This window comes from Cibotium barometz, chromosome 4 (assembly GCF_041138505.1).
Source record: "Cibotium barometz isolate CiBa-2024 chromosome 4, ASM4113850v1, whole genome shotgun sequence".
In the NCBI taxonomy this organism is placed as follows: Eukaryota; Viridiplantae; Streptophyta; class Polypodiopsida; order Cyatheales; family Cibotiaceae; genus Cibotium; species Cibotium barometz.
Window position 1 is genome coordinate 33,400,478 of NC_141049.1, and position 13,964 is coordinate 33,414,441.

General features: G+C 41.4%; 1 protein-coding gene across 1 annotated transcript; it reads right to left on the reverse strand.

The window, feature by feature from the left end:
* Positions 1-947: 947 nt before the first annotated feature.
* Positions 948-9,223, reverse strand: LOC147639171 (kinesin-like protein KIN-14N). The gene is made up of 17 exons (XM_086788044.1): positions 8,806-9,223; positions 7,947-8,234; positions 7,503-7,647; positions 7,304-7,413; positions 6,971-7,090; positions 6,692-6,895; positions 6,394-6,603; positions 6,216-6,290; positions 5,836-5,982; positions 5,597-5,744; positions 5,394-5,503; positions 2,710-2,871; positions 2,407-2,600; positions 2,167-2,248; positions 1,932-2,036; positions 1,654-1,758; positions 948-1,532 (listed from the first exon to the last, which is right to left on the reverse strand). Exons 1-17 carry the CDS (start codon positions 8,863-8,865, stop codon positions 1,368-1,370), a joined length of 2,430 nt encoding a protein of 809 aa, XP_086644170.1. The 5' UTR covers positions 8,866-9,223; the 3' UTR covers positions 948-1,367.
* Between the last annotated feature and the right edge of the window lie 4,741 nt (positions 9,224-13,964).

Consider the following 13,964-nt stretch of genomic DNA (forward strand, 5'->3'; position numbering starts at 1 on the left):
AAACAAAAACAATGAGAATAATAAAAAGTTGTTTGTTATACAGCATGTGTCGTAAATACCATGTCTGAAAATGTTGAAGAAAAACTTAAACTTGTAATAATACTTCATTAGAGAAGCACTTAAAAAGTTTTCCATTTTTTTGATGAAATGACTTAAAGTTTAGAGTTCGTGAACATGGTCAGTTTGGACTCCTAAGTGACCAAAATAAGTGCTAGACTTCTACAAGTGGAGAGAACTTCTATATGCAACAAAGTGGTCATACAAGTGACTTCCATGATTGTAGAAATGGCTTCTACAAACATAGAAGTACTTCTATGAGCATAAAAGTACGTCTTTTTGTTTAACAATGCCAATGTTTCACTTTGATCCACCTTAATGCATTGTTTCACTCATTGATTAGCATGCACACTCGTTTCCACAAATGAAGGACTCCATGTTAACCAAAGTTCTTAATAAACACTAGATGACATACTTAGACAAAGTGATGCTTACGAAGGTTTTGGCACATTGTGAAATAAGCTAAATGCTTGTATGGATTTATGTTCTTTGTAACTGGCAACACATGATGGAGAGAGAGAGAGAGAGAGAGAGAGAGGAGGAGGAGGAAGAAAGGTATTAACGTCAGTAGAATGCAACATAAGGACATATACGACCAACGGTGGGACTTGAACTTGGGTGGAGAGGGAGAAATTACCTTTCCAAGACAATGTCTTGGAGTTGACACCGAAACGAGCACCTTGACAACCTACAAGGCTCTAAAAGCTACACCAAGATCGATTCTCTCTCTCTCTCTCTCTCTCTCTCTCTCTCTCGTTTATGCATCTGTATCCTTGGGTGAGCTCAAGTTGCTTACAAGTAACAGCCTCTTTTAGACACTGCTCTTGATGGAAAAGACCCTTTGTGCACCATCCAGTGTCCACAGAAAATGTTTAATTTTAGCCCAGTTATGTATGGAATAGAGAGATTTTGATCATATATATATATCTGGATCGTAAACTGAATCACAGAGAGAGGATGTTCATGGTGTTTAAATGACATGGAAACCGCACTCAAGTAGACCTATTTCGCTCTATTTTTAACAAAATGGATTCATATGCCTTGATTAGAAATACAACAGTGTCAGCCTTTGGTGGTAACATTTTGTTCTCCAAGCCAGGAGGTGGTGGCTGTCTCTGAGTCTGAGCTTCTCCCCATACAGAAACTCAAGACTTCTTGCTGGTTGCAAGGTTGTTTCCATTCGGATTAAGGCTCACCTGTCTCCATTGATACAAGCTGATCATGATTAACACATTGACCTTAAAATAGGAGAAGAACAGCTCAAGAGTCTGAACTGTTCCAACAGCAGAAACTCATCCTCTCCATTGTTGTTAGGTGTAGCTCAAAGTAGTATGCGTGTTGCGCCTTGGTACACCTATGTCACAAGCATTCACCTTTGCCGCAAACCGCAGTGAACACAGGGACTCATTTGCAGACTTGACATCCGGGGACACGTTGACAAACATGAGGGTCTTTGAGTCTCCACCCAGGCATGGCTACAGGGTCAGGGTCGACAACAAAAACCACAAAACCATCACAGGCAAGTTCTTTGAAAAACCAGATAGAAACTTTTATCAACAGATTCTCCATTTTGAAGCTTCAAGCACATGAACATACCTGCAGAAGATATGTCAACTTGGAGTTGCGATAGGGAATGTGTTGATCCCGGTTTGCAATGGCTAGAATGACATCTCCCAAGCTTGCAAGGCTCTTGTTTATAGCCTGAGTTTAACAGATTAGAGTTTCTTTTAGTCTTTCCAGTGCTCAGTATCACATGAACCCTTGCACTACTTTCTGTCTCACAGACCTATTGGTTCTTTTTAAGACCATTATATAGCACACACTCTCTCTCTCTCTCTCTCTCTCTCTCCAGTTCATACGCAGCATCAAATAACCTGAGTTTCTTTCAGGCGATCCCCAACAGATCCACTGCGTGAAAGCCTCTCACTTCCCGCTAGGTCAATGAGATTAAGTACCCCATTCACCTGCTGGTCTATGCTCTGCAATGCACAAGGACAACGTAAAAACCCTGATAACTTGGCCAATCGACCCATGCATATAAAGTCCAAGCTCTGCATATAACAATATAGCAGCATTGCTGCAAAAAAATGAAATGCCAATTCTACAAACCTCATTAAATCCAGATATACGCAGCGTAAAGACACAGTGACTCCTAGACGATTGCTCATTAATGGCAGTTTTGCCTACTGCCCTGCAGGTACCAGAGCTTTTTTCAATCAGTATTACCAGACAGCCAGCCAATCACATAGTCCAAGCCAAGGACGCAAACCCCCCCTCCCCCCCCTCCTCCCACAGAAACCCACACCCAAAAAAAACAATGAAGGAACAACGGAATTCTATAAGAGTTACCTGCTCTGCGCAGCAAGCTGCAATAGAGAGGAGACTTCCTTCCATTTTGTCACCTCAACCAAGGTGAGGTCAGACACACTGGTTATCCCGTTCTGATCATGTTTTACAGTATACTGTTTTGAAGGTGTACCATTTCTACTACCGGTAGCTAGTAGATCCCGTATTGTTTCATTGTAGATCTCAAGCATGGATGCCTGTTTAGTTTCCACCACAAAAGCCATTTTTTTTCCAAAATATTATCTTGCTTAACTTATAAAGCACACAGGTACCAGAATTTTCTAGCATTACAATCCCATGACAAACCTGCAATTGGAAGGTCCAGCCTTGAGAGCTCAGTGCTTGACTAGATTCAAAGATTTGTTCCAATGACCTTGGAATGACTCCTTTCTGGTCCAGGTCATCGGGATTACCCAGCATGGTGTGTGTTTTGCCAGAGCCAGTCTGCCCATATGCAAAAATGCAGACCTGCATGTGTTTTGAACAAACATTAGTGAAAAAGTGATCCTGACCTTTTAAAAAAAAGATTTCATGGAGTCTAGGATGAAGATAATTGCATCGACATTGTTTCCATCTAGCCTTTGTGATCAAACCAACAGACGGCTACAAGGAAACCAAAAGAGGCCCACACCACGCTTTTCCTCATTCATGTGATTCATCCTTTCCCATCGTTTCAGCAGGCAAGGGTCAAGTACAGGGGGGGAGGCAATTAGGCAGTCGATAGCACATGGTGGAACTTCCAACTGAACTAAATCTTTCAGCAATATAGACCTTTCGGCACTTGGAAGAGAAAGCTTCACTACTTGAGGGCACACCTAAGAAATCAGGAGAGTATATGATTGGAGTGTGGGGGAAAGGAGATTGCTGAGGAGAAGGAACAAAAGAGAAGCTAACACTAGCCTGATATTGGGGGTTTTGGAGGGAAACACCTGGTGGTACTAAGGAACGCTTCCCCTTGTTCTCCACATGGGAATTGTTTCTCCAATGCAAATGCGTTTTGGCCTGCAAGCAAAGGCGAAACACAGTTTCGTGCATGTAGAGGTGCTGTTTCGGATGTTCCCCGTTACTATGTGAATCGCAATTCCGCATCCAAATAATCTTCCAAGCCAAGTTTACTGCTGAAGGATGTGCTTTGGACAAAGAATCAGGAATCTATGCCAGAGTTGTGGTATTGACCACTCCACAGCAGATAGATTACATGGCAGTATGTGGGATTGCCCTCATAGATTCACTGGGGGTCTTGCATCAGTGAGCCATGCAACTAGGTTATTTAGTATGGTCCTCCCTTATATCAGAGTCAAAGCATAAGCAACTCGATCAGTGCCATACATCTGGTATAGAAGTTAAATACCTTGCATGCGATGCATACAGTACAAGTCTGATGTAGCATGCAACCAGTATGATCGTCTAATGCACAGCAAGGCCTTCTTTATACTTTTATGTTAGTGAGAATGAAGCAATCCACTTTACTCTTTATTCACAAGAGAGAGAGCTGCAGAGAGAATATGTAGAATCAACACTAGATTGGGTCCCGGTCTACCCACTTGAGGACCCCCTCCCACAAGCAAGAGTATTTGCTGTATTGTTTTCTTTACAATGCAGAAAACTTCCTGATGATGGTTGATTGAGGATTGCCAAACACAAGGACGATGTAGACCAAATATTGGTTGAATCATCAAGTGGACTGAAAACAACTGTGAAGCTACTTCGGAAGCCTTTATGCACACCCAGATCTGCTGAGGGAAATGCAAGAATATGAACGTTGCTAGGGACTGAAGGGCGCATATATATGCTCATATATATGCTGGTCAGTTTTACCTATTGCTGTCGGCCTGTTTTTGTGTGCCCACAACTGCTGAAATGCTGCGCTTATTCCATGTATGGACTGGTGGGTTAGTTGCTGGCCGACTGGGCCAAGGCTGGCCTATTGCTGGCCCATTAAAGCCCAAGTTCATGCCCCTTTTGGGTGGCTATGCTGCCCATGAGCAATGCTATAAGGCTGGCCATAAGGCAAGCCTTATGCCCTACATGCCTGGTTAAATATGCCTATGGTAGGGTGACCTATATGAATTGACTTTCTCCAAGTGGGTTAAGTGACAGACTCTTAACATCTCAGGCTTGGAAAGACCTACGTAGCTCGGCAAGTGTGTCACATGGCACCTCAGTGCATGGGTGCATGTGACATCCGAACCCCTATCAGTATGTTAAGTACGCTACTCCTTTTTATTATTCACATGCATACACCCTTATATACACACAATATATTGAAGTAACATTAACTTAGGCTCATAAATACACGCAATTCAATGATTTTTGGAGTTAAGAGCTGTTTAAGTCCAGGTAGCAAACGGAACATAAAGTACTATGCATCCTTCAAGTAACAAAGGGTAGAGTATGAGTACCGTATGTACTAGGCTCTCTGGCCTCTATGCATCCCCAAACACAATGTTGGATGTTCTCTGTAGAGGCATACCTCAATGCTTGGGAAATATTTTGTGGATTCAAGCCAAGGCTTCTAGAGACATCAATCCACACTACATCGCACCTTCACACTCAGCAATCCTGAGGTAACTTACCACAGCAATTTGCCCAAAGCCTTTCACACTCCCCAATAGGCCAAAAAAATTAGCAAGTTGAAACATTTGATGAGGTTAATCATAAATTCATTTGGGCAACCATCACTCTATATGAGCAAGTTACTGGCAGTGTTTGCACAAAGCAAGGACTTTTAAAGGAAGTGCACGGCACCATTCACATGAAACAGTTGTCTTGATACTCTTCTATGTGGATGATGTTGTATTGCTATCCCACACAGCTAAGGGGTTGCACAACACAATCCATTCAGGTAGACCATAGTAAAACTAAAGTAATGCTCTTCCACACCGTCCATGGGGGATGAGAGAAGGAAACAATTACCTTAAACAGGAAACAATTGAACAGATGAGAAATCATATTCTTTTTCACAATAAAGCTGGGACTGGAACACGCACCTTGTATCCATCAAGGGCACTTTGAATCAGTTGAGAAATCTCCACAAAAACATCCTCCTGCCCAGTTTCTGGCCCAAAGACTTTATCAAATGTGAATGCATGCTTTTGTCCTGGGAAGTAAAGCGAGGACCAGCTTGAGGATATCAAGATGGAACATTTTAGTAGGCTTTTCAGTCTCATGCAAAGACTAAACGATTATGCACCTTGAGGCTGAACAAGTTCAATCCCACGCCCAAGGAGCTCAGCCGAAGTAGGGTACTGTAAAACAGGCTGCTCTTCTAGCGTGAAAGTATCGTCTTCTGGTAACAGGGGGCGCACTCGGCAAAAGACCCTCACATTACCTTTCAGCTCCTGAAGATGCCATAGGCAAAAAATTATACGATGCTACAAGCATTGCCGTGATGCATAGATATCAAATGGACCAGGTTAGGAGACGTCAGACCAGAATTGTGTTATGGAGTTTCCTCCTGAGTAGTTCTCCCTCACGAACATGAAGCTCAGCCTCCGAGAGCCTTTGTTGTAAATCCTCCATTAGGACCTTCTGCTCTGCACCTTCATTTTGATGTTGCACGACTGTACTCTCGGCCATCTGCATGGATGCTGACAGAATTTGTGAGGAAGAAAAACAGACCATAGAAGCTGTTTATGAAGCCAACACAAGGTCTTACGGTCAAGTTCCCTACTGACCAGCCTAGCGGAGGCCTAATGTGTACAGCCAAAGCGGATCCACCAGATAAAAGACTTTGTAGTTAGGCAGTAAGGTGTGCACCGCCAAGCATGTCAACCACATGGAAGAAGCAAGGAAAAGGAAGGGAGGGCTACCTGAAGCTTGTGATTGGCTACCTCAATCTGCTGTCTGAGGCTCGTTACCTCCTCTGCTTGGGCAGCATTTTTCTCCTACAAAACAGCCAGTAAGCAAACAAACAAATAAGACAGAATATTTTGAATGCTTGGAACTTGGATAACATGTATTAAAGCAGAAGATATGAGGTTTAAAAACCTCTAATGATGTCGATTTGGTCTTCAAAGCTTCCAATTCAATGGCCGACTTCCTTGTGCATTCCTTGTACCTAACGATTTCTGCAGCCAAGGTTTCCAACTCAGCCGCCTGTTGCTTTTCATCATCTAATGCATGTAGCAGTTCTACTCGAAGCTTCTCTTGTTCATCCATGAGTAGTCTCCTCTGGTTAGCCCCTTCCTGCATGGATACCTGTGAAAGCACAAATCCCTTGTGTTAGCTAGCTGTCCACCCAGGGTCCACCCCACAACGAAGGGCCTAGCTATGGCATATTCCCTACCTTTGCCTGATTAAGCTGTTCTTGGAGTGCAACCGAATGACCCCTCAAGCTGCTAAGGGTCTCCATCATGGATGACTTCTCCTTTTGTATCTTGGAGATGGTCTCTGCCGCAGTCGCTGTGTCTGTTTGCATCTTGCTATTGTACATCTGCAAACTGGCATTGTACTCTTGCAATCTTCTGTTGATTTCTTGCAAAGCAGCTACCTGCATTAATCAAATTTACAGAGATTAACACCTTGTGTTATCAACATTGGTCTTCACAAATAACGAAAAGGTGACCTGTTGGCTTGCGTTGTTGTAATCTTTCTGATGAGCCTCTGACTCTTCCATTAGACGAGCAATCTCCGTGTTTGCTAACTGCAGGGTTACTGCATCCTTCTCTCGTTCAAGTAAAAGAGACTGCAATGGTAGCGATCAAAAGTAAGCCTGTCATCCAAGCAACATGCATGCCCATGCCCCCATAATGCTATGGAGCACTCTCATGTAAAATGCCTGAACAACATGGAGGACTTTAATGCAGCCATGTTCTCCAAAGAAGGGACAAGTGTATAGGCAAAACAATTCTGAATACTGAAACCACTAAAACGGCTGGTTCTTGCATCAAAACTGCACCTCTTTTTCTGCTTCGGCTTGGCGTAGCTTATCCTCCAGGGTAGCACACATGGTTTTAACCTCTGACAGGCCTCTCTCTAGTTCATCCTGTTTAGTCCTCAGCAGCTCTTCTGATGGGTTGGAAAACAACCAACAAATCTATCAGGATGAATACCTAGACTGATAGAAATAGAGATGTTAATTAAGCCAGATAAATAACCTGTACTGTTGTGACTTTTTCTCTCATCTAGAAGCTGATTGTGAAGTTGCTCCATCTGCATAACATAAGCTGCCTCTGACTCTTGTAAACATCGGATGCAGGCACGTAGCTTCCTTATATACTCCATCATTTGCTCTGACTTCCCCTGTACAACAAAGCACATAGTGTGGTTACTGTCTCTGTAACCAGATCCACTCTTAGTTTGGAACTTGACCTTTAGCCTTGGCCCCTAAGTTGGTTTTTCTCCTCACGTTTTATAATGAAGGGGGGGTTCAAATCAAATCCTACCTTAGTGAGAGTGCTTGCAAGTGCCATGTGTCGTGTGAGCACCCACACATGGTGATGTATGTGTGGCATGTGTGTGTGTGAGACAGAGAGAAAGAGACTCATTCCTAGTGTGTGTTCTTGCATCTGTGTGCTACCTCGTGTGTAAATTATGCTCACCTTGAAATCGAACTTGCCTTTCCCCTTCATCTTCATGCTCAGCAATGCCTCAACATCTTCTTTCGTCATGGCGACAGGCGTTGTGCCATCATCACATGCCATCATCACGGCACGGCTTGGTGTAGCAGACCGGTCTACCTCTCCCAGAAGACCGCCTTCCCGCCTGCTAGCATTGACGGCTGTGAAAGCATGGCGAACTCGTACCCTTGGCTCTGACATCACTCGGAGTCCGAAAAGGTCTCGGCCAATCATTGGCTTTTGTTCTGACAGAGATTCACTGTTTTCCTTCTGAAACAACATTGAGTGTGTGAGAAGAGTCAAAGTGCAATTGGAAGGCTCCTGAAAAGAGGGGAAGAAGCCAATGAACCATATAAGGCTGCCCAAAAGAATGTGTAAAGCACCCATGTAGGGCAAACATAATGGCAATACATCATCAGAAGTAGCAAGTAGATGGGATGGTCTTTAGAGAAAGATTGGGAAGAAACCCATAACCCATTTGGAGGTTGCAGATCCTCTTGTAATGACGAAGGGGGAACTCAAACCTATAAAAGGATTATTGAGAAGAGACCAAATAACCCATTAGAGATTACTATGCTTGCCTATAGTGTCCCCGCAAAGAAAACTCCCCTTCTTACCCTAAATCTCTGCTACCCTTTAAACCCCATAACCCATGTAAGGGTTATTATGCGCATGTGCATAGTAATCTCTGCTAATACAAAGGAAAAACCCATAAATCCCATAACCGATTACCCATAACACAGCAGTTTCTTCGTATTCTGTGCTAACAGTCTCAACAAAATTAGTCGAATAATTTTTTAAAAAAAACGCACAGAAGGTGGAAAAGAGATGGAGCTCTTACATTGAAAGGGATCTTCTTTGCACTTGCAGGAGTCCGTGGTTGCATAGCAGCTGATCTCATCGTCGATATTAACAAGAATGAAAACTTTAAAACGTAATACGAAAAAGGGGAAAAAAAAGGTCTATTGATCTGGTTGAAGGGTCTCTGTCTTTCTTTACGAGCTTAGAGTGCCATTAATCTGAGGACCTTCATTGATACCCTGGCTCTTCCGAAGTAAAGCTCCCCATTTACACAGAGTATTGCGGCCCTTCGTAATGTCGGAGAGCTCTCAGGGTCTGGAGAGATGAAAACACTGAGCGGCCTTTTATCTCTAGAGTAATCAAAGGCACTGTAGGCTCACGGAGATGGTGCTAGGAGAGACTCTGCGTGTATGTGAGTTTTTCTTTGAAGTGTGATGATGAAGTTTTTTTTTTCCCCCTTTTTTTGAAAAGTGTGTAGGCCCGCCCATATAGGTTCCCAAGTTTGCACAAATGCTCCCCTTTTTTTTTTAAAGAGAGAGCGGGGCCCAATTCCCCAAACGGTCACCACTTGGTGCAAGGTTTTGGTCAGGCCCGAGTTTCGCGTGCCTGCGAGGCGAGCGTCGTTGCTTCTTGACGGGCGTCATGCCCGTTTTCGAGCATTTTGGCTGTAAAATACTAAATTTTGAATTGCCTGTCAAATTACACTTAAATACCCCCCAAAAAAAAGCTTGCTATATTTCACCAAACCCGTCAATTTTGAAAGGCAAAGGTGCTCGTCAAAAATCAAGCCTGCATGCGAGTTTCGAATGCATGCATTAAGCTTGAGTTGGTGGAGTAGCTCATGGCTTATGCCCGAGTTTGAACCCTGGCCCTGAACAAGCCTGTCAAGCAAGCTGATTTCCGTACCCATCCTCTTGCAATGTGGACCGGCCCCAAACTTTTTAAAGCTCAAGAACTCTCATAATTAGATTCCCTCTCGCAAAGAATAAAAGTTTTGGACAAGGACCCAAACTTTTTAAAGCCCAAGAACTCTCATAATTATATTTCCTAAGGCAACATGTAGGTCGGCTCTCGCTAAGGTCGAAGAGGAGATGGCACTCCCACATTATTCAGAAAAGTTATCTAACTACGGGGCATAAACACTCGACATGAATAGCCACATCACATCACGGAAGCAATTTCCTTTTGAAAAAGGCTTCTAGCTTGCCCATCTCTGTTAGGCAAAACACAAGTTGGTGAGTTTGAGCCACAGTCTTAAGTCTGATGGAGAGAGTGATGCCTTTACGCCTAGGCTATCATAGATCAATTCTAGGAAATAGGAGCACATATGATATAAAAACAAGTTGGTGAGTTTGAGCCACAGTCTTAAGTCTGATGGAGAGAGTGATGCCTTTACGCCTAGGCTATCATAGATCAATTCTAGGAAATAGGAGCACATATGATATAAAAACAAGTTGGTGAGTTTGAGCCACAGTCTTAAGTCTGATGGAGAGAGTGATGCCTTTACGCCTACGCTATCATAGATCAATTCTAGGAAATAGGAGCACATATGATATAAAAACAAGTTGTAAACCAATGGGGCCAAACACACCCTTTCAACTGAACAAGGTAGTCCACATGCACCCCTTTGTGTGGATGATGATTATGTTGACAATAGAGTGATTTGGTGTGTACAATCCCTTAGTATAGCTTAGGGAGATTAAGAAAACTCTCTCTCTCTCTCTCTCTCTCTCTCTCTCTCTCTCTCTCTCTCTCACACACACACACACACACACACACATAACATGATGTCTACACCACCTATAATATTTTTCTATCTCCATCTTCTTGCTTGTCATCCTATGATAGTAACAAACAATCTAAACCTAGACTCTACTTGTTTCCCTTTTCATAGTGTTAGTTATATAAGCATGTCACAGCCTTTCAAATTTCACAATCTTTGATTGGGTTTCTTGTGTTGTGAAAGTAATATAGTAAGATTCACTCCCTTACACGATTACACAATAGTTGTTTTAAGAGTATAAAAACCATCTTCTCATGTAAAAGCTTTTTAATTTTAATTTTTTATACTTTACCCTTGTGTTTTCATAAAGACCTTAGAGTTCTTTATATAAAAGACTTAAACCACTCGTATTATTTTTTTTATGTATACGTTAAGCTAATCAAATTTCTCACCAACCATTATGCTTTTTGAAACATTCATTATTATGTTAACATTAATTCTATGTCTATATTTTGTGTCCACACAAATTTTTGTAAAGTATCTTTTATGTTTTTCAATATGTTCCTTATTTCTTTAATATTTCATAAAAGTTTTGGAACAATGATACTATGATTGGGTGTGTATGTTACTAAAGACTTGAAGAGAAAACATTTTTTTTTGTTAGGTTGCTTAGCAATCAAATCCAAGTGAAAACCATGCATATGTTTTAACTAATAACACTTGCAATTCACATAAAAAATAGAGTAGGTGTTGCACATGTTGGTTGGCGAAAAACTTTTAAAAAGATGTACATGATTTGTAAAAACACCCCCCTAAAGGCTAATATATAAAAGTCTTACAAATAGCTTTCTTGCTGGTAAAAGGTCATATAATGGCATTGAAAGAAATAGTACTATCTCCCCTTTTTGTGGCTTGGATATAAGTTGCATTTTCATGGTCCAGCTGGCATGTTATTTTCTTACTTTCACACTCATGGTTATGTAAATGCACACATCATTATACTAGCTTTACTTGATCTTTAAATTTCAGAAAGTATAACCCCTTTCTACATTTAACTATAAATTATACATCATTATACTATCTTTACTTGATCTTTAAATTTCAGAAAATATAACCTCTTTCTACATTAACTATAAATTATACATCATTATACTATGTTGACTGGATCTTTAAGTTTAGAAAGTATAACCCCTTTCTCCATTAAACTATAAACATTAAAAACTTTTCTTAATAGAAGAATTAGTATTTTGAGTTCTTATCATTTTGACAAAAAGGCTTAGGATGTTCTAGATTACCTAAAAAGGGGATGTGAAATACATGTCTTTTAAATATGAAGCCCATCCAGTCATCCTCTTTAGATATTAAAATGTAATCTTTCAAGTGTTTCTTGCATTGTTGAAAGCCTTCTTTTTACAGTTAATAATTACATATGGTTGATTTCAGTTTCAAGCATGTAAGAAGTGCATGTGTTTATACGAGTATGAATCTTGTGCTGCTTATGCCACGAAATTAATCCATATTTTCGCACAGAATGATCCCTTGAGGAGGACAAAACGAATTGTGTAAAGAGATGTTAAGTAGCCTCATCCATGAGATCATTCTTGAAATCTTCCTTATTTTATTGAGAAACCAATCCAAGAGTAAGGATTTCCCTCTCATAATATATACATAACAAAATGTGAAATACCCTTGAAGGGACCTACTTGATTTATCACACATAGGTAGCTTGTGGAGCCTTCAGGAGGTAATATGTTAGAGAAGGGTACATGCCCTTGGAGCAGCCTCATCAGCACATGTCACTCCCTTTTCCCCTTTTTACTATACCTTCATCCTTCCTCCACACTATGATCACCAAAAACCCCTCATTCCAAAATAAGCTTTCTCTCTCCCTCTCTCTCTCTCTCTCTCTCTCTCTCTCTCTCTCTCTCTCTCTCTCTCTCTCTCTCTCTCTCTCTCTCTTCCTGTGTGTGTGTGTGTGTAATAAAAGAGGACCACGGAACAACAACTATTGAAACAAAATAATGACACTATGACTTTGATTTATTGGGATTGGATAATGTAGCTAGCACTTTGCTAAATAGATTACCACCAATATTCTACATCAAAGAGAAAATGCAAACACATTAAAAGGATGTACAATCAAGCTAAATGGTGTCCATATCTAAAACTTGGACATTAGCCTGTAATGGTCCACTCACGGAATACTTATGGTATTCCCACTCTAAGAGAATGTGATAGCAAACTAGAATGGATTCCCTATTAATGTACTTCATGCTTGTATTATGAGATTAAGCATTTTATAAGTAATAGGCCAATTTATGAGCCATGGGCATCTGGGCGACTATAGTTAAAATATGAGTGAACACTTGTAGTCTTGTATATGTTAATTTCTCTCATAATGCAATATACTCTCCCATTATGCAATTGAGTCTTGCTCTGCTAATCTTCTTCTTAATCGCATGATAGTATTCTTGTGTTAGGAGTGTGTAGAGGACTTGCAGTGCAATGTGACAATGCTCATGAGAGAAAGCGATCGAAGCAAAGCTCTTGTAGTGCTTGGTCAACGAAAAGATCCCCATTATAGTATTAGAGTTAGTGGTGGATCCCTATGCTCTAAAATTTTAGCATCGCTACTAGGGGGTGTAAGAATTCTCCCCCATCATTGTATTCTACATGGTTTCATGATGGAAGTCTATTCTAAGGGAGTAGAGTCCCTTACTTGGGGCCTCTCCTGCAGTTGACTTCACGATTGGCTATCCCTCAACTGGCCAAAATCCTCTTGCAGTGAAATGTAAGAGATTTCTCTAAGGGGTTCTAAATCTTAATCTAAACGTGAGTCTAACCCTATAAAGTACCTACTATTCTTTTCCTAATGTTCCCATATCCATGGGTTGAGCTTAGCCCCATTTGATCTCCATAGATCTAGCTATCCACCCAACCACTCAAACTATAGATCCGGTGTTTCAATTAAGGCTGGTTGTGCTTGGGTACAAGAGAGTTCACTCCTAAATCACCATCCCGCACTGGGTATTAAGGACTCATACACAAATATAGGCACACCGCAAAAAGATTTCTTAAAAACAAAACTTTTTACCTTTATGTTCTCATCATTGTCAATATCTTATACACAACAGTTTGTTGCATACCAGTTCTTTAGGTCCCAATATCTAGGTTAGTTACTTTAGAGCTCAAAATTACCACCAATGTTGCTGGCCTCATGAAGATTCATACCTTGAAGCACACACATGGGTTCATAGGTTTCGTATGAGCATGTCCACCCTAAGCTACTTCTTCTAGGCATGGCCATCACCTAGGGAGCACAATATACTCCAGGGATTGCCTTCGATGCCCTCACTTAGTCATACCAGGAGCACACCCTTATCCCTCTTCTCGAGGAGGGTGTTGACCTTAGAAGACAGTCCCATGGAGGCACCACTCGGGTCACACTCACATGGTGACATCACTTGGCCTTGCCA